The sequence below is a fragment of the Mastigoproctus giganteus genome, chromosome 2 (genome assembly GCF_048544385.1).
Source record: "Mastigoproctus giganteus isolate SK-2022 chromosome 2, ASM4854438v1, whole genome shotgun sequence".
In the NCBI taxonomy this organism is placed as follows: domain Eukaryota; kingdom Metazoa; phylum Arthropoda; class Arachnida; order Uropygi; family Thelyphonidae; genus Mastigoproctus; species Mastigoproctus giganteus.
The window spans coordinates 166232676-166253128 of record NC_143576.1 but is presented as its reverse complement, the minus strand read 5'-3'; the positions used below and the strand labels follow the sequence as shown (position 1 = coordinate 166253128).

At 38.4% G+C, this 20453-nt stretch overlaps 1 protein-coding gene across 3 annotated transcripts in view; it reads left to right on the top strand.

The window, feature by feature from the left end:
* The window catches only part of bchs (WD repeat and FYVE domain containing 3 bchs), a 1877108-nt gene that overhangs the window by 324476 nt on the left and 1532179 nt on the right, over positions 1 to 20453 (top strand). For all 3 annotated transcript variants that reach the window (XM_090389621.1, XM_090389619.1, XM_090389620.1), the window contains exon 16: positions 5193 to 5293. In XM_090389621.1, the coding sequence (XP_090245747.1) occupies positions 5193 to 5293 (101 nt within the window). The remainder of the gene's footprint in view (positions 1 to 5192; positions 5294 to 20453) is intronic.

Sequence of the window (20453 nt, the reverse complement as noted above, 5' to 3'; positions counted from 1 at the left end):
TATGCCCTCATTGTGGTAGCCTTAAAAACTGGAGTTGCAAGAGTACTATGGTAAGGGATTCTGCATTTGGAGGCAATGAACTGTCCTTATCTGATTTAATTTGTGCGCTTAACATGTTTGCTTCTCCTATATTTTAGAGAATGCATTTAATGTGCTGTAATTTTCAGAATATTGAGATATAACAACATTCTGAAAATTATAAGCAACGGTTTGAAAAGAAAATCTGGAATTCATAGCTAGAAGCGAACATAAAAAATGAATAATAATGATAAAAATGACTTTTTTGCTGAGCTGTAAGTTAGAACAAAACTCAAAATTGTATCAAAAGTTTATTCCATGTACATACTGTAACCTCAATGCGTGCAAAAAACAAATAAAAATGTGCACTAAGTTATAAACGAAAAACTGCTAAGAAAAACAGCAAGGATTTCTTTACTTATATAAACACTAAAAGGTTCGGGATGAATCTGATTGGTCCACTCGATATCGATGGTTCGACTGTTGATGATCATGCTCTGATAGCAAACAAACTGAATGAGTATTTTGCATCTACATTCACACGTGAGGAATTATTAAGGTTTGAAAATGGCAGAAGGTTATCAAATTGTAGCAGGATACTTAATGATTTTGTAATAACTGAGAGCAAAATGGAAGAGAAATTGTTGACGTTAAACGTAAGAAAAGCACCTGGGTGGATGGGATCTATCCAGTTATATTAAAGGAGGCGGAAAAGCAACTAAGCAAACCCTTAGCCATAATTACGAGAGCATCCTTGGACTCAGGGGAGGTTCCCATGGACTGGAGATGTGTAAATGTATCCCCAATTCACAAAGGGGGATCGAAGGGTGATACGAGTAATTACAGACCAGTTTAACTTCTTTTCCGGGTAAAATAATGGAGTCGCTGGTTAAAGATGCATTGCAAGATCATCTAGACAGGACTGCAGCAATAATTCAGACACAGCATGGGTTTGTTAAGGGAAAGTCTTGTCTGACAAATTTGATAGGATATTATGATGTGGTTACAAAGGAACTGGATGCAAAAAATAATTTTGATATCATATATTTGGATTTCAGGAAAGCTTTTGACACTGTTGCGCGTGGAAGACTATTGTACAAATTGGAGCAGAATGGTATTAAGGGTAAGTTGCTACAATGGATAAAAGGATGGTTAAGTGCGAGAAGACAGAGGGTGGTAATCAATGGGTGCTGCTCTTCTTGGACTAATGTTATTAGCGGAGTCCCACAGGGTTTGGTGTTAGGTTCACTGTTGTTTTGTATATTTATCAATGATATTGATGAAGGTATATCAGGCTTAATGTCGAAGTTTGCAGATGATACAAAGGTTGGCAGGGTTGTTAATGACAGTAATGGCAGTGTGCTACTGCAACAGGATCTAGATAATTTGGGCAGATGGGCTAAGAAGTGGCAACTGAAGTTTAACCTTGACAAATGCAAAGTACTGCATATGGGTAGAAGTAACCCCAGAGAAACGTACCAACTGTGTGGTACTACACTTAAGGTGGTAGAAAATGAGAAAGACCTGGGAGTAATTGTGCAGGCAGATATGAAGTTTTCTGAGCAATGCATACAGGCTGCCAGGGCAGGTCATGGGGTTTTGTCAATGATATATAGGGAAAAGGAGGTGATTATCCCTCTGTATAAGGCAATGGTCAGGCCACGCCTTGAGTACTGCGTACAGGTCTGGAGGCCTCATTTTAGGAAGGATGTAGATTTACTTGAGCGTGTACAGAGAAGGGCAACAAGATTGGTTAGGGGAATGAAGGGATCCTCTTATCAAAGAGGCTTATGTTCTGCAAATTGCAGTGGCTGGAGACTAGGCACCTGCACGGTGATCTGATTGAGGTGTATAAGGCCTTGAATGGGTTCAGCACGCTGAATTCTGATGGGATCCTTCCACTGCTTCAGATTACGAACCTAAGGGGGCATAAATTCAAATTACGAAAGGACAGATGTAGAATAGATGAGTGGAAATTTGCCTTTAGCCAGCGGGTGGTTAATTGCTGGAACAAACTTCCATCTGTCGTTGTGGAAGTTGATAGGTTGAATAAATTTAAGGAGGAACTGGACAGGCATTTGGAGGGAATGGTGTGATTTTTTTTTTTTTTTTTTTTTGGCTGATGCAGCATAAGCTCATACATTTACTTTCTTGCATCACATGTCACTACTACTACTTTTCCACCAGGTGTGGGGAGGAGGGCGATTCTATCAATTATGCTACCCACGAGGGCTTCAGTAGTCATATCATCAAAACGTAGCAAGTTCTACTGTCACACCAAGTCCATTTTCTGCCGGTTCGACCGGCATACTACAACTTTCTGAAAGTGATAAAGCCCAAGAAACCTATAGGGAAAAAGAAATCCAAAGAAGAAAAAATTAGTCAAGAAACACTTGTCATGATGAACCGAAGATGACAAATGAAGAGCAAGAAAAACACTGACAGGAAGAAAATTGAGTATACTGAGTTATGCAAAGCCATTAGAAAGAGACTCAGAGAGGACATAAGAAGATTTAACACAAGAAAAGTAGAACAAACATTAAGGGAAAACAAAGGATTTAAATCAGCAGCCATGAGCAGTAATACAGAAAGACAAATGATACTGAAAGTGAAGAATAGCGATGGTGTACTTATAAACAGCAGAGAAGGCATAATTCAAATAGCAGAAGACTACTATAGAGAATTATACAAGGAGCGAAGCATTGATGCCAGCAGTGGGGAAGATGAATTGCAAAGTAGCAGCACATACGACACGCCCGATATTCTTCCTTATGAGGTAGTACATGCATTGAAGAAAATGAAGAATCAGAAAGCCCTGGGGGAAGATGAAGTTACTGTAGAGTTGTTAAAATTGGGAGGAAGAGACATAACACAAAAACTGGCAAGGCTCTTCACAAAGTGCATTAGAAAATGTGTGGCACCTAAGCAGTGGAATAATGCAATCATAGTTTTGCTGCATAAGAAAGGAGATAAATGAGAAATTGGAAATTATAGACCAATTAGCTTGTTATCCCACATCTGCATGTTGTTCACAAGGGTCCACTAACAAGGTTGTTCACTAACAGATTAGAAAGAATACTTGATGAGAATCAACCGAAAGAGCAAGCTGGCTCTAGTTCAGGATTCTCAACTATGGATCACCTTCATGTAATATCACAGCTAATGGAGAAAGCAAATGAATATAAAACACCATTATGCCTGGCATTTGGTCAAATGCCTTTTCATAAGGATTATGAAAAGGCATTTGACTCCATACAGCATAAGGTAATGTTTCGGGCACTGGAAAGACAAGCCATAGATACCCCATATATTATGATTTTGAAGAAAATATATGAGAATGCTACCTCCTTTATTAGACTAGACAAAGACAGTAGGAAATTTAAAATCGAGAAAGGAGTTTGACAAGGAGACACAATATCTCCGAAGCTGTTTACTGCTGCCCTTGAGGAAGCTTTCAGAAGATTAGACTGGTCGCAGAAAGTAGTCAATGTGAACGGAGAGTACCTAAACCATTTACGATTTGCAGATGACATTGTGGTCATAAGCCACGATCCCAAAGAATTAGAGGAAAATTTTAATCAGTTATGCACAGTTAGTAAGGATTTTGGACTAAAGATGAATATGGCTAAAACAAAAGTAATGATGAACAAGTATGCCACAGAAAGGGAAATAATGATTGAAGGAGCAGTAATTGAAAAGGTGGAGTCATATACTTATCTGGGACAAGTTATTAGCTGTAATAATGATAAATGGCTGGAAGTCAAGAGAAGAATAAATTTTGGATGGATAGCATTCAGGAAATATAGTCACATACTGAAGAGCAATATCCCAGTTTGTCTGAAACGTAAAATAATGAACCAATGTATACTCCCCACCACGACTTATGGAAGTGAAACTTGGGCCTTCACCAAAAGAATGGAAGAGAAGCTGAGAACTACACAGCGAAGAATGGAGCGAATTATATTGGGAATCAGACTGTTAGATAAGAAGAGAAACACATGGATTAGGCAGAAAACTCAAGTAAAGGACATTCTTATCAAAACTAAAGAACTAAAATGGTCTTGGGCAGGACACATAGCTCGAAGACATGATGACAGATGGACTAAGAAAATAACAGAATGGTACCCAAGAGGAGCTAGAAGAAAACCTGGAAGACAAAGGCTGAGATGGATAGATGAAATTCATGAGTTTTTGGGTAGTAAATGGATGTCAGTGCTCAAAACAGAAGGAACTGGAAAGTTGCTGGAGAGGTCTTCATCCTGCAGTGGATTGAAAATGGCTGATGATGATGATGAACAAGAACCTATGTGAAGAAGACTTTTTTTTTTTTTAATTGTTTTTTTTTATGGGATAATATTACTTTAAATGAAGAAATTGACTAGTTTGCATAGGTTTTCTATCTATTTTGGTTTTGAAGTACTTATCGTCTCTGGCAGTGGTACATTGTTACTCTTATGTGATAATTAAACATATACCGATAGAAAGCCTAGTTTTTATTAACACGTACATCGTCATTTAAAGAAACAAGATGGAGGACACAAGCCTTCTAAATTCAAGTATGCTTTTGCAGACAGTGATTCTGTGTCAGTCATTTTTACTTTTTTTACAAGAAAGAAATGCATATAATGAACTTTAAATTAGCAATTTTAGACAGATATTAATATGAAAACCAAAGAAAATAAAATGGGACTTTTCAGAAGGGGGATTAATGTATGAAAAGGTCATTTTGATTTTTAATATAACATAAGCTTTCAGTGCATAGTGATCATAGTTGTTTTTGTTGTGTCAGTATTTCCGCAGCCGCCATTCCTTTTACATGAAGACTTTCAGTGTTCCTCATAATGTATCTTGAGGGAGTAAATGAACAGCAAACTAGTTTTGTATTCTGTGCTCACTCTGCTTTGATAACAGCTTCAGTTTTCACTAAGACAGATATAAAACAAATTGTTTTCTTTATGTGTCATTCAACTGTTCATGGATTTCCCAGATTGGAACAATAATCTATTAAAAAAATAAACAAATAAAAAAAATAAAACCACTAATAATATAAATATCATTGAAAATTAAATGGAAATAATTAAACTAGAATTTGTTACATTATATGTTTGGAGTATCTTTTATATGAGCATTATGCACATGGTGATCATACTGACTAATTTATGTTTGTTTTTCAGTTGAAAAGAAACAGATGCTGTCTCTGTTAAGGACAGTTTTTAGCACTTTAAGTATGGCAATGCGATTTGAACCTGCTAATGCCAGATTTTTTGCTTCAGAGGTAAAAGTTATTATGCAGCATTTTATTTTGTTAAAAAAAAATGTTATTTTCTGTAAATTTAGCAGAATTAAATAAAAATAGTTCTTCATTGTATGAATAGTTAAAACTTTTATAGCATTTAAAACTTTTTTTTTTTTTATAGAAATTCATTATTTAGTATTAATATATTATTGTATAACATGGTTATAATTAAAGTGCTTCACTTTGGCCACCATAGGTGGAAAATTGTTATTTTCCACCTATGGAAGATTTCCTTTCACCTCTTTCCATTAAAATCAGCCTAATGAAGAGTTTTGCAAAAGAAGTGGCTAAGATGAATTTGAGAGGGTTTCGTTACTTAAATGAAAATTTCGAAAGATCAGTGCTATGAAAGATAAAAGAGGAACTGAAATCAGACTCCTACAGGATGAAAGACTTGAAATATGCATCAGTGAATTACAACTAAAAGCATGTTAGGTTTTAAAATGACTCTGTGAAGACTTCTTGAGTAACCACAGGTTTCACACATATAAAGACATATAAACACATATATTCAGAGACTGGTTGTTGCATATTAAGAAATGTTGTATGTTGCTGAAATTTTATTTTTTCCATTTGCATTTAGATTTCTTTTCTGGAAACCATCACATGGTATTAGTAAAAGGCGTATGATGCAAGAAAGCAGGCGCCTCTGTAGCCAGGTGGGCAGGAGCAGCAGTGCGTAGCACACACTTCTTGATTAGACTGGGGTTTGAGCCCATGACCACTAAATACGGAGAATGCGGAAAGGTCAGGAAATGACCACCGCATATCCCCGGTGCAATATAGCCTTAGTTGCTAATGCTCCTAAAAACCAAGTAATAACAACAAGAAAGCAAGCTTATATAGCATCAGCCAAAAAAAAAAAAAAAGTTCTCATTTCGCCCATCCACTCGCTCCAAATGTTTGCCTAGTTCTGCCTTGACTCTATTTAAGCTATCAACTTCTGCGACAGATTAAGGTGTGATCCAGCAATCAACTACTCGCTGGCTAAAGGCAAACTTCTGCACATCTGTCCTACAACTGTCTTTCCTCAATTTGAATTTATGTCCTTTCAGGTGATTATTCTGAGCAAGAGGAGGAATCCCATCAGCATTGAGCATGCTCAAACCATTCAAGGCCTTATAAACCTCAATCAAATCGCCTCACAGATGCCTAGTCTCCAGACACTGTAATTTGCAAAATGTAAGCTTTTCTTTGTACAAGCAACCTTTTGGTCCATTCACTAATCTTGTTGCCCTTCTCTGTACTTGTTCCAGCAGTTCTACATCCTTCTTAAAATAAAATAAGGCCTCCAGACCTCTATATAGTACTCAAGATGTGGTCTAACCTTCGCCTTATACAAGGGGATAATCACCTCCTTATCTCTGCTAGAAAAATTCCTGTATATCATTGACAAACACCATGAGCTACTCTTGCAGACCATCTGCACTGCTCAGAAAACTTCATATCTAACTGCAGAATAACCCCCAGGTCCTTTTTGTTCTCTACCACCGTCAGTGTAGTACTACACAGTTGATATATTACTCTGGGGTTACTGCTTCCCGTATGCAGTACTTTACATTTGTCAACGTTAAACTTTAGTTGCCACCTCTTATCTGCTCAACTTTTCTAGATCCTATTGCAGTAGCATACTGTCGTTAGTGTCATTAACAACCCTGCCAAACTTTGTATTGTCTTCAAACTTAGACATTAAGCCTGATATTCCACTATTGATATCATTTAGAAATACAGAAAACAACAATGAACCCAACACTTAACCCTGGGGGATTCCACTAATAACATTAGTCCACGATGAGCAGTGACCATTGATTACTAGTCTGTCTTCTCTCAATCAACCATCCCTTTATCCATAGCAGCAATTTGTCACCAATGGCACACTGTTTCAATTTGTTCAGCAGTCTTCCATGTGCAACAGTATCAAAAGCCTTTCTAAGATCCAAATATATGATATCAAAATTATTCTTGCATCCAGTTCCTTTGTGACCGCATCATAGTATTCAATCAAATTGATCAGACAAGACTTCCCCTTAACAAATTCGAGCCTTAACAAACCCATGCAGTGTCCGAGCTGTAACTGAAGTCTTGTCTAGATAAATTGTCTAGCTTCTTGTCTAGCAAATGTTGAGCAGGGAGGAATGATTCCATCAAGACATTAAGTCAATAAAAAATCACTGACAATGTTTTTGGAATTGAATGTATGTGAGTAGTACAATAGACTTTTTGAAATAACGGCACCTTCAGGGACTCAAGTTGCCATTATTTCAATTTTTCCGTTATCTAGAAAGTTTTATTTTGAATGTATTTAATGCAGAAATAATGAGGCCAAAGAAGAAATAGAGAGATTAAGAATGCAATTTTATTAACTGCACATAAAAAAACAAAACATGTTGATAATCCAATGTTACTTTCTGCCATTAATACACCTCTGCTTACGCCCCATTCTATTTATTTTATTATATCAAATTTAGTCTGCACGGTTAGCACAGCGGTATCATCACCATCCTCCCCACACCAGGTGGAAAAGGCCTGGGTTCGAATTCAGTCAATGATGCGAGGAACTTTTATAGGCATTTTTCACTCCATGGTGAGTTAGTGGGTCTCAGGTGTAGCAAGGTTTTTTTCTCTCCCCAGAAACTGGAGTTTTTGTCCAGAAAAACTGTCAAATTGAGCAAAGAACACATGCAATTTACAGACACAATACACACGGATATATGAATTAATTTACCGGGTGACCCTAATGTTTGAATTATATCAAGTTTGTCACTAAGCTTTAATGTTGTTCTTCTTCTCTGTATGGCCATTCTTATCATTCATTGTGCTTCCCAAGTATCTGTATTTGTCCACTTGTTCCAATCTTATTCCATCTAATGTTACAGTGATTCTACTTCCTGGCCTTGAAATTAACATTATCTTGGTTTTCTTGCTGTTAATATTGTGCTCCTTTATTTTGCTGTTCAAGATATCCAAGGAGCTCTGTAAGTCCTCATTATTATTAGCAACCAGAACCCGGTTGTCTGCAAATCTTATTGTCTTTATCTTCTCCCACTCCTACTTTTACACCTCCTTTTTGCTCTTCTTTGTACTCGATATATGAGTACAAAGAAGGAATTAATAGTGGAAGCTACTAAGCCTTTCATACCTATTAAGAAATATTGTTCAAGGTTTAGGCCTAAATGGTTGTCAAATGAACTAATGAGACTCGTGGCAGAGAAGAAAAATGCATGGGATGCATATAAATGATCAGGCGACACAGAAGTCTATGATATATGTAAGCTAGTCTTGATTACAGACTAATCAAGTCACAAAGGAGGTTAGGCAGGCGAAGGCAGATTACTAGAAATCTTTGGCAAAGGATGCTAAGAAAAAAAGCAAAGATTTATTTACTTATATAAACTCTAAAAGAAGGGGATTAATCTGATTGGTCCATTTGATATTGATGGTTCGACTGTTGATGATCCTGCTCAGATAGCAAACAAACTGAATGAGTATTTTGCATCTACATTCACATATGAGGAGTTATTAATGTTTGAAAATGCCACAAGATTATCAAATTGTAACAGGGTGCGTAATGACTTTGTAATAGCTGAGAACAAAGTGGAGGAGAAATTGTTGAAGTTAAACATAAGAAAGCCACCTGGGGTGGATGGGATCTATCCAGTTATATTAAAGGAGGTGGTAAAGGAAGTAACCAAACCCTTAGCCATAATTATGAGAGCATCCTTGGATTCAGGGAAGGTCCCACAGACTGGAGATGTGCAAATGTGTCCCCCAATTCACAAAGGGTGATCGAAGGGCGACAAGAGTAATTACAGACCAGTTAGTTTAACTTCTGTTCCGGGTAAAATAATGGAGTCACTGGTTAAATATGCATTGCAGGATTATCTAGACAAGACTGCAGCAATAATTCAGACACAGCATGGGTTTGTTAAGGGAAAGTCTTGTCTGACAAATTTGATTTGTTATTATGATGTGGTTACAAAGGAACAGGATGCAAAAAATAATTTTGATATCATATACTTGGATTTCAGGAAAGCTTTTGACACTGTTGCGCATGGAAGACTATACAAATTGGAGCAGAATGGTATTAAGGGTAAGTTGCTACAATGGATAAAAGCATGGTTGAGTGGGAGAAGACAGAGGGTGGTAATCAATGGGTTGTTTGTTTGTTTGTTTGGTTTTTAGGAGCATTAGCAACTAAGGCCATATTGCTCCGTGAATATGCGGTGGTCATTCCTGACCTTTCCGCATCCTCTGTATTTGGTGGTGATGGGCTCGAACCCCGGTCTAATCAAGAAGCGTGTGCTACGCACTGCTGCTCCTTTCCACTTGGCTACGGAGGTGCCTAATCAATGGGTGCTGCTATTTGTGGACTAATTTTATTAGTGGAGTTTCACAGGGTTCGGCTTTGGGTCCGTTGTTTTGTATATTTATCAATGATATAAGATTAAGGTATATCAGGCTTGGTATCGAAGTTTGCAGATCATATGAAGGTTGGCAGGATTGTTAATGACAGCAATGGCAGTGTGTTACTGCAACAGGATCTAGAAAATTTGGGCAGATGGGCTGAGAAGTGGCAACTGAAGTTTAACATTGAAAAATTCAAAGTACTGCATATGGGTAGAAGTAACCCCAGAGAAACGTACCAACTGTGTGGTACTACACTTAAGGTGGTAGAAAATGAAAAAGACCTGTTAGTAATTGTGCAGTCATATATGAAGTTTTCTGAGCAATGCAGACAGGCTGCCAGGGCAGGTCATGGCGTGTTGTCAGTGATATACAGGAATTTTGCTAGCAGGGAAAAGGAGGTGATTGTCCCTCTATATAAGTCAATGATCAGGCTATGCCTTGAGTACTGCGTACAGGTCAGGAGGCCTCTTTTTAGGAAGGATGTAGATTTGCTTGAGCATGTACAGAGAAGGGCAACAAGATTGGTGAGGGGAATGAAGGGATCATCTTACCAGGAGAGGCTTAAGTTCTAGAAATTGCAGCAGCTGGAGACTAGGCACCTGCGTGGTGATCTTGGTTTCTTGAATTCTGATGGGATTCTTCCACTTTTCATATTATGAACCTAAAGGGGTATAAATTGAAATTGAGGAAGGATAGATGTGCGGAAATTTGTCTTTAGCCAGCGGGTGGTTAATTGCTGTTACAAACTTCTGTCTGTCACTGTGGAAGTTGATAGGTTAAATAAATTTAAGGAGGAACTGGACAAACATTTAGAGGGGGATTGTTTTGTAATTTTTTTTTTTTTTTGGTTGATGCTGCATAATTTCATAAACTTGCTTTCTTGCATCACATGCCTTTACTACTACTACTGTTTCATCAATGCTTTTGCATATACAGTAAACCCCCGCTATTCGCGGTATCTGTATTCGCGGTTTCGCGTATTCGCGATCGCTGATTTAATATAAAATGAAACCTAAAAAAATGTGAATTTTAAAGCGCCGTGAATATTATCCGCCATAAAAAAACATGGGCGTGGCTACAATTATCTTTCCCGGTCAAAACAGCGCTCAGTGGGTGGGGGAGAGGGGTGACAAAATCGTGAGCGTGGATGTTTCTCGCTAATCCTTGTTCAGTATGTGTTATGCGCTTGTAATGGAAGTTTTTGTCGTTTGCTTTTAATTTATATGCTTATAAATTAAATAAATTTAGCAATTTATAAATTGATATGCTTACAAAAGTGATAAATCTACCGTTTTGCAGTGTAAAACAGACTTTTTCGAGTGTGTTAACGGACGAAAGTGACTTTATTGTGGACAAGTTCTTTCTAACCGTACAAAAATATGGCTACGAATAACAAGAGAAATGTGAAAATATCAAAGAAGGTGATGACATTAGCGAATAAAATTGAGTTATTAGACAAAATTTCTAATGGTCAAAGCGTCTCCTCAGTGGCAAAACATTATAAAATCAATGAGTCAACGTTACGATCAATCAAAAAATCGGAAGAAAAAATCCGCCGTAGTGTCCGTGAAAACGCGCTAATTGTTTCAAAAATTTGCTCTGTAACTCGTGATGTTAAATTAGGAAATATGGAAAAGGCTTTAAATCTGTGGATAGAAGACCGAACTAAAAATAAAATTCCGCTAAGTTCACTCATCATTCGTGAAAAGGCAAAACTCCTTTATCTACACTTTAGCGAAACTGGTGATAGCTCTGGCGGGATTAAGTTTTTTAGCCAGCAAATGTGGTGGTTTGAAAGATTTGTTTGAAATTTCTAATAAATATTACATTTAATATTAAATTGTTTCTTATTTTCATTTCGATGCCATATGCTTGCATTTCACTACTGTCTATGTACATAGTCATATTATGAAGGTACATATAACACATACATAGACAAAATTTTAGACTAGTTTTTCTTATATATTTCATACTTTGGAACGGAACCCCTTTATTACTATGGGAGCCATAACTCAGTATTCGCGTTTTCGGTATTCGCGGCATTTCTCAGGAACGTAACCCCCGCGAATAGCGGGGGTTTACTGTATATTAAATAGTAAGGGGGACATGGAATATGCCTTGCCTTACACCCCCTACCACTGTCTGCTTCTTCTGAATCCTCTCCATCAATCCGACCACAGGTGTCTGTCCCATGTAAAGTTCCAAAATTGGTTTTTTATTCCTTTTATCTAGACCCCTCGATGTAGGCAACTGTATGTGTTGATGGGAGCTACCAGTGATGCTGCTGGTCCTCCAGATTAGATCACTGGGATCTAATGCCCACAGCCTAGGTTCTACCTAACTCCATAGGAATCTGGCATATTTGCCGTGTGCTGTGACCCATGGAAACTCTGAATGGGGGATCCTCGTGGTGGGGGGGGCAGCTTCAACACACCACTTGGCCCCTGCTCCGGCAAGACGCGTGTTCCTGTTTGGCTCTGCCAGGATCAGTCGGCTAATGGCTCACCTACAAGGGTCAACCAAGTCAATGTCATGCGGTTACCCTCATGATCTGAATGTCAGGATTCAGGCTGGTGGTGGTGCATGTATAGTGTCTGGGTAGCGCTGGCTTCCCACTACCAAGCACATTCATTGTTTGCTGGGTATCCTTTTGGGCTCTGAGGTAGGTGGGGAGCCCGGATACTTATTAAACAGATAAGATTATATGATCATTTTTGACTGATGGCATAACAGTCAATATGCATGTGTAACATTCATAACATTGATCAGCGCAATATGGCCTAAGTAGCCCTTGCACGAAAAAACAACAACACAGTGATGCAGTCACGCACATTACAGAAAGTACCGTCCAGCAGCTGCAATTGCAATTTCAAAAACATCTACCTGATTTCCACTGTTTCCCAGACCATGGTAGAATCCATAATGCATAGCAGAAAAAAAGGCTCAAAGCATGGGGGATATTCCACTGATATCCCGCCGACCGGGCTAGCTGGATGGGCAAAGTGCCTGCCTGCCTGCCTGGCAGCCCAAAGGTCGCGGGTTCGATTCGCGCCTCGGGCTTGGATCAAAGTACTACAAAAACTTTGGGAGGTGCATTATGGCCACAGAAGCCTATGCGCCAACAACTACCAAAAAAAAAAAAAAAAAAACCCCTGATATCCCACCACAGCCAATTTAATAGCTTTTAAAAATGCACACTCTAAAGCATGTTTTATCCGACATCAAAGCAAAAAAGAATCCTTGATCCATTTTACATCGTCTGTTAACCAGGCAACCAGCTTTAAGGTAGTCTTTAAAGTGCAGAAAATGAAGGGAAAGTACAGTACATGCCCCTCATTGCTCCTGGAGTGTAATGGATGTACTATTGCAGACTCTACTGCAATATCCAATGCTTTGGGGAAACATTTGCTAACATCTCAGCAACATCATCTTACTCCCCTGAGTTTCTGGTCCTTAAACACAAAACTGAAAAACAGGCCCTTAATTTTACATCAAAGGGCTTCCACCCATATAACTGGCCTTTTACCATCTATGAGCTAAAAACAGCACACGTTCACAAATCTACAGTTGGACCAGTCGACATACATTATGAAATGATCAAGCACCTTTCACCAAAATCCATGGACCATCTGCTCTTCCTATACAACAGAATCTTCCTTGAAGAACAGTTTCCAAATGCCTGGCACAAGGCAATTATTCTTGCTTTTGCTAAGCCAGGCAAGAATCCCAACCTTTCAATAAATTACCACTGTATCACTCTGACTAGCTGCTTGTGTAAATTATTGGAGAGAATGGTCAATGCTCGTCTTCTCTCTCAAAATCAGTGCCGCTTCTAAAAGAATAGGTCCACTTTGGACCACTTAATTAGAATGGAAGCATCTATTTGAGATGCTTTCCTTAAAAGAGAGCACCTGGTGTCAACCTTTTTTGATATGGAAAAGCGTATGACACAACTTGGAGATTTGGTATTTTAAAAGATATTTATAACTTTGCTCTTAGAGGCCACCTTCCTGTTTTTATTAAAAACTTTTTATCTTCTCATTTTATTATTGTTATTAGCCATATGGTGCAAGGAAGCCTGAGGCTTATGCTGCACCAGCCAAAAAAAATCTGAATTACCCTGAGAGAGAGAGAGAGAGAGAGAGAGAGAGAGAGAGAGAGAGAGAGAGAGAGAGAGAGAGAGAGAAGTAGAAGGGAATCACCAAGGAAAAGAAGAATGATGATATCCAGCTCAGGACCCTGGGTGTTCCAAGCCCATACTCACCAGATGTGAGCCCCTGAGGTTTTTTTCCAAGTTTGAATAGGATCGATCCTTTCCCGGACCTTTTGCCAAAAGGAAGGGGTACCGCAAAGATCTATCTTAAGTGTTATGTTTTTTGCCATTAGATTTAATTCTATTACTGAACAACTTCCTTCTACCATAAAGAGGGCACTGTATGTTGATGATTTCAGAATTTTTTCCCAGTCATGCAACATCAGGGTTATAGAGAGACAACTACAACAAGCTGTTGGTCATCTTAACTCCTGGGCAAAGGCCAATGGTTTCAGGCTCTCATCAGAGAAGACTGTTTGCATCCATTTTTGCCGGAAGTGTAATCTTCACAACGAATCTGAATTAAGATGACTTGGACAAAGCACCATTCCAGTATTAGCAGAAGCGAAATTCTTGGTACTCATATTTGACAAAAAGCTGACATTTCTCCCTCATATGTGTCAGCTATACACAAAATGCATGAGAGGGCTGAACCTTCTCCGTGCTCTCTCTTTTACCTGTTGGGGTGCAGACTTGTGTAAGTTACTCTGTTTGTATTGTGCACTTGTGCGGTCAAAATTGGATTATGGTTGTCAAGTGTATGCATCCACCAGGAATAGCATCCTTCGGTGGCTTGATCCCACCAGGCTCTACACATTGCTACTTGGTGCATTTAGAACATCTTTGGTGCAGTCTATATGTCGAAGCAGATGAACTGTCCTTGTCACTTCAATGAAAACAATTGTCTCTACAGTATGCTTTTATGCTGAATGCAGTGCCAAACCACTCCATGTGGACATTCGTTTTTTGAGCCATGATGGAAAAATATTTATAACATGCATCAGACTGCAAACCGTCCATTCAATATTCGGGCAGTTCTTGCTTTACGAGTTCCTGGGGTTACGAGTTTTTTTTTTCGAAGTATCAAGTATCACCAGAATTGAAAATATGAATATTAATTGCAAAAAATGAATGTTAAACATTCATAAATTTTGCATTTCAAACCACGTGCGTAGATATACAATACGGTGTACCCCACTTTACGATATTAATCCGTTACCATCGTATCGTGAAAATATCGTAATGTGACCCCATTAACACACTGTTTCAACGACCTCGGAAGTTCAAATTTTCACTATATAACTCCCTAAAAGGTCGTTTTTATAGTGTAAATTGTATTAGTTACCAATTCAAATCATTAAACGCACTACACTTTCATCATTATCATATGTTATAAGAACCAATTTTGAACTGCTTTGTGATATTTTTCTAAAGCACATTTCTGGAAGTCATGACCATAAAACAATAAAAACAATTTGCACTTTCTGGTTTATTGGGCTTTTCTGTTATTGCAAGCAGTTATAAATGGGTAGTAAACTCAATGTTATTGCATTTGTGAAAATACCGATAGCTGGAATTGTGTGGGGGTTTTTACGTTATTATGGTGAAATGTGTTTGCCCTTTACTGAAATCTTAAATCGCATTAAAAACATAAATAAATTTTCAGAATCTTCTCTTCATTCCTTTTTTTTTTTTAAAGCTTCATAAACTTGTTACTCCGTGCAAATCGTGTTAGTTGAATATGTGCGTTCTGTTTAAAAATGCTTATGCATGCTATTAAAATTTATAAAGAAAAGAGAAAATTATCTTGGAAATAAACGCCTCTTGAAGCATTTCTGAAGACGATCCTTGTGCAACAAACATGCATTTAGTTGATGATGATGATGAAGAATAAACATTCTTTAACATGTGTAAGTCATAAATAATTTCTCTGTTATTATAATTTGCTTGTTTTTACAGACTACATTTTCATTTCTTTGGATAAATCAGTCATTGTTTATACTTAAACTAATTAGCTAACTAATTTCATCGTTGATAACGTAACCCCTATTTTTAACATTGTCTATGGAAAATAAATTATTGTTTTACGAGAATCGCTAGGAATGAATTAACTCAAAGTCGAGAACTACCTGTATGTGTCAAGGGCTACTCAGGGAGCTGAACTTCACAGTAGACAAGGTGTGCTATCACCCAAGCAGCCCTTTCCACCCCGGTATTCTCTAACTCCAGCATGTGACTTCTTCTTTAAAAACTGGATGAAGTTGGATACTCTGCCTGCTGTCTACCTTCAGCTCTATTCACAACATTGAGTTGAATATTCTGACTACGCAGCAGTTTACGCAGATAGCTCGAAGTCAGATTCATGTGTGGGATCTGCAGCTGTCTTTTCTGACTGTAGTACATCTTAGCAGATTCCCCTTGAATGCAGCATGTACACTGCAGAGCTGCAAGTTATAGAGTTAGCCTTGGGCTGCATTAGAATTTTCCAACACTGACAGTTTATTATATATACTGATTCATTGAGTGTGCTACATGCTATTAGCAATGAGACACACTGCTCATCCAATTCTGATCCAGGTTCTGCAGATGCTACACACTCTGTATGAAGGTGGTTTCGATATCTGCCTCTGCTGGATCCCCAGCTACCTCGGGATTAAATGAAATGATTTGGCTGACAATGCAGCCAAATCATCACTCTGTTGAATAATCTTAGCCTATCAGTCCCGTATACAGACTACGGGTAAATAATCCGTAACAAGATATATTTGCAGTGACAAGACTCGTGGCATGGGCAGGTAACAAACAAACTCTATTAGATCAAGCCTATAATCAAACCATGACAGTCTAGTCTGCACAGGGTTCATAAAAGGAAGTTGTTCTTGCTCGGCTTTGCATAAGACACAGTCATCTGACACATTCCTTTCTGCTGATCACTGATGATGATGATCCTCCTATGTGCAAGCAATGTGACACCGTATTATCAGTCAAGCATATTTTAACTGAATGTACCAATTTTAGCAATGCATGTTTTAACGCTTTTAACCAACTGCCTTTTACACTCGGTCAGATTTTATCCGACAATGACCAGGTGTCAGCAGTTTTTAATTTTTTAAAAGCCGTCAACATGTACACATTTATTTAATGTAAAAAGCTTGCTTTTATTGCTGTACTAATTTTTATATATTGATGCAGATATATAACTTTTTTACGACGTAGCCTTATTAAAGGTTACCAAAATCTCACCTTTTTAAATTTTAATTGTGATGACGTGGTGCATTATACCCTTGGTTGTTTTTGCACCATAAAAATCAAAACAAACAAACAAACTTTTATCTAGGCCAACATTTCCTAGCTTTCATCAGCTTAACCTAATTCACTCTGTCAAAAGCCTTTTTAGGATCTACAAAACAGATTGCCATATCTTTTCCTATTTCCATGCTTCTTTCTGTTAGTGTTCTTAATATTCCTATTGCCTCTCTGGTCTCACATCCTTCTCTGAACCTGAACGGATCTTCTATGAATTTGCACTCTTTCATTTTGCTTTAATGCATTCTGAGAGAATTTTAGTAATATTTTTGAGGAATGAGAAATTGAACTGATTGTCCTATAGTCGGTATAATTTATTGCATTCTTCTTCTTCTTTTCTAATGAGATATTATGGATTTTAAAAACTCTTTGGGAAGCTTCCACATTCATAGATTTTCCCACAAATCCTGACCAATTCTTTCTTTGCCTCTTTTCCAAGTCCTTTTATAATTTCTGTTGGTATATCATCCAGTCCAGCTGCCTTTTCTCTTTTTAATGAGGCCACTGCCTTTTCAAATTCTTCTCTTAATAATTTCGTTCCTAAGGTCTCTTCTTCATCTTCTGCTCTCACAGGCCCGACTTTTGGTTTATTTGTTTTATCATATATCCTTTCTATATATTCCTTCCATCTTCTCCTTATGTTTTCTTTGTCATATAGAATTTTTCCATACTTGTCTTTTATCTTTCCACTAGTCTTTTTCTTCTTGTTCATTAAGCTCTTGACTTTTTCATACATTTCTTCACTTCTTCCTGTTCTTGCCATTTCCTCTAATTTCTGCACTGTTCTTCCTACCATTTTTCTCTTGCATCATATATTGTCCTTCTAAGTTTATTGTTTAACCTCCTATATTTAATCCTTGCCTCTTCTGAACTTTAGTGCTTCTATTTTCTCCTCTTTATTTTATCTATCATTTCTTCTGTGATCCATGGTTTCCTTATCCTTTTCTGATCTACTATACCTAATTTGCTTTCTGCTACTCCTATTACAATATTTTTATTAAACCTTTCCCATCTCTTCTCCACTTCTATTTCCTCCCCCTCCACAATCTCTCTGGCAATTGCTTCTCTGAAATTTTCAACTAGTGCAGTCTTCAGTACATTCAAATTCCATTTACTTCTTTTTCTTGAGCCCCTTATTCTCTTGAGTGTATCATCATTTTCACTGCTGCCAAATTGTAGTCAGAGTCAGCATCTGCACCCAGATAGCTATGCATATTCTTCACAGCATTCCTGCACCTTTTGTTGACTAAAATAGAGTTGATTTGTCATTCATCCTATCAACATCCCCTGGTCTTCTCCAAGTGTACCTTCTTCTTCTTTTTTCCCATCTAAACCATATATTGGATGAGAACATTTCTCTTCTTTTGCAAAATTCTAACATCTTCTTGCCCGTCTAATTCCTTGTCCCAAGTCCATAGTCCCCAACCTCATTTCCTTCTCTTCCTTCACCGAGGACAACATTCCAACCTCCCATCACAATGATCATACATTTGTCACTCCCCAGTTCTTCCATTATTTCCCCCATCTGTTCATGTACCCCATCCACTTCATCCCCAGTATGGCTGCTTGTTGGTAAATATACTTGCATAATCAATAAATCTATTGGTTTGGCCTTTAATCTTATAGCTATAATCCTGTCACTAACTTGCATCACTTTCTTGAGGCTTTTCTGTGCATTTTTATAACTATATACAGTTAGTTCTGCTATAATATGATATTTTCTTCTTTGTCCTCGCCTTCTTTCCACGTTCATATGTGGTCGGCATCCTAGTCTCTTGTAGGCATACGATCTTCACTATTCTTCTTTGCATCAAATCCACAATCTCTCTGCTCTTTCCATTCATCGTCCCAATGTTCAATGTTCCTATTCTAACACTTTTCAACTCCTCCTTAATCTCTAGCTGAACTAACTTCTTTAACCGGACCCGTCCTTTGTTCGGTAGCCCTGACACATCTACTTTCCATCAATCACCTTTTGTTTTGGCATAGTTTTTATGACCGGATGCCCTTCCTGACATTAACCCTCACCATTTATCCGGGCTAGGGATTTAAGCTGCTGATCTGCCAAGCCTTACGCAGCTATATAGAAGTGGTAGCTCTTATACGATGGTGATGTCGCAATTTAATAATTTTACGCAATTTATGCCGAATTTCTAATCCTACTGAACAAGCAGGTGGCACTGCTGTAGTTCTTTTATCTCATGAAAATGGCTGACTTGGTAGAATGACTGTGACCTTGAAAATAACAGTAAGAAATAACTCAGCAACACGTGAGTATTTTTACATACACTTTGGTATCCTGAAAACTTCTACCGCAAAGCTATCAGGTAGCACAACTATTCCGCTAATAATTCCCAGTGACTGATTATAGTTAATCAGTTATCTGCTATAATATGGTATATGTGTTCCTAAAAATCTTCGTGTTATGGTATTTCAGATGAAATCTTGCATGAGCACAAGTGCTACAGTGGGACCATGCCCTAATTACACTTATTTTTATAAGTGTAATTGGCTTGTGTCGTATTGTAAAAAATATTTATAATGTAACATATACAGGGTGATTCACTACCAGTGCGACAAACTTGCAGGAGGTGTAGGGGGCACAAAGACGAATCGGAATCACATAGCATTGCAGGGTCCGAAATGCCTTCGTCATGCAGTAGAGGACGTTGAACGGGAGGTTGCGTGAACAGCGATCCCGCTGGAAGTGAGCATTTGCGAACCGGTTCCCGAGGCAGTAGGATGGATGAGTATTCAAACGTTGAACTGGCCGACATGCACCTCGTGTATGGAGCTGCTGACTGTAATGGGTCCGCTGCTCTGCGCTAGTACCAGGAACGTTTGCCGCACAGGCGTGCTCCTCATCATATGATTTTTGCACGTGTGCGCAGAAGGTTACGTGAGACTGGTTGTTTTACGAGAGGTACCATGAATCGAGAGAGAATGACGAGAACGCCATACAATGAGGAGAATGTCCTACGTCTTGCAGAAGGCAATCCGAGTAAGAGTACTTGAGCGATAGGCCAACGATTGGGTATTTCCCAGTCCACAGTATGGAGGATACTGTCAACAAACCAAATGAGTTCATACCATCTGCAATGCATCCAATCATTGGAGCCTGCGGATTATCCACTCCGGAGGACTTTTGCTACTTGGTTTCTTCAACAGAAACGGTTCGCAAATGCTGACTTCCAGTGGGATCGCTGTTCACGCGACTTCCCGTTCAACGTCCTCTACCGCATGACGAAGGCATTTCGGACCCTGCAATGCTATGTGATTCAGATTCATCTTTGTTCCCCCTACACCTCCTGCAAGTTTGTCGCACTGGTAGTG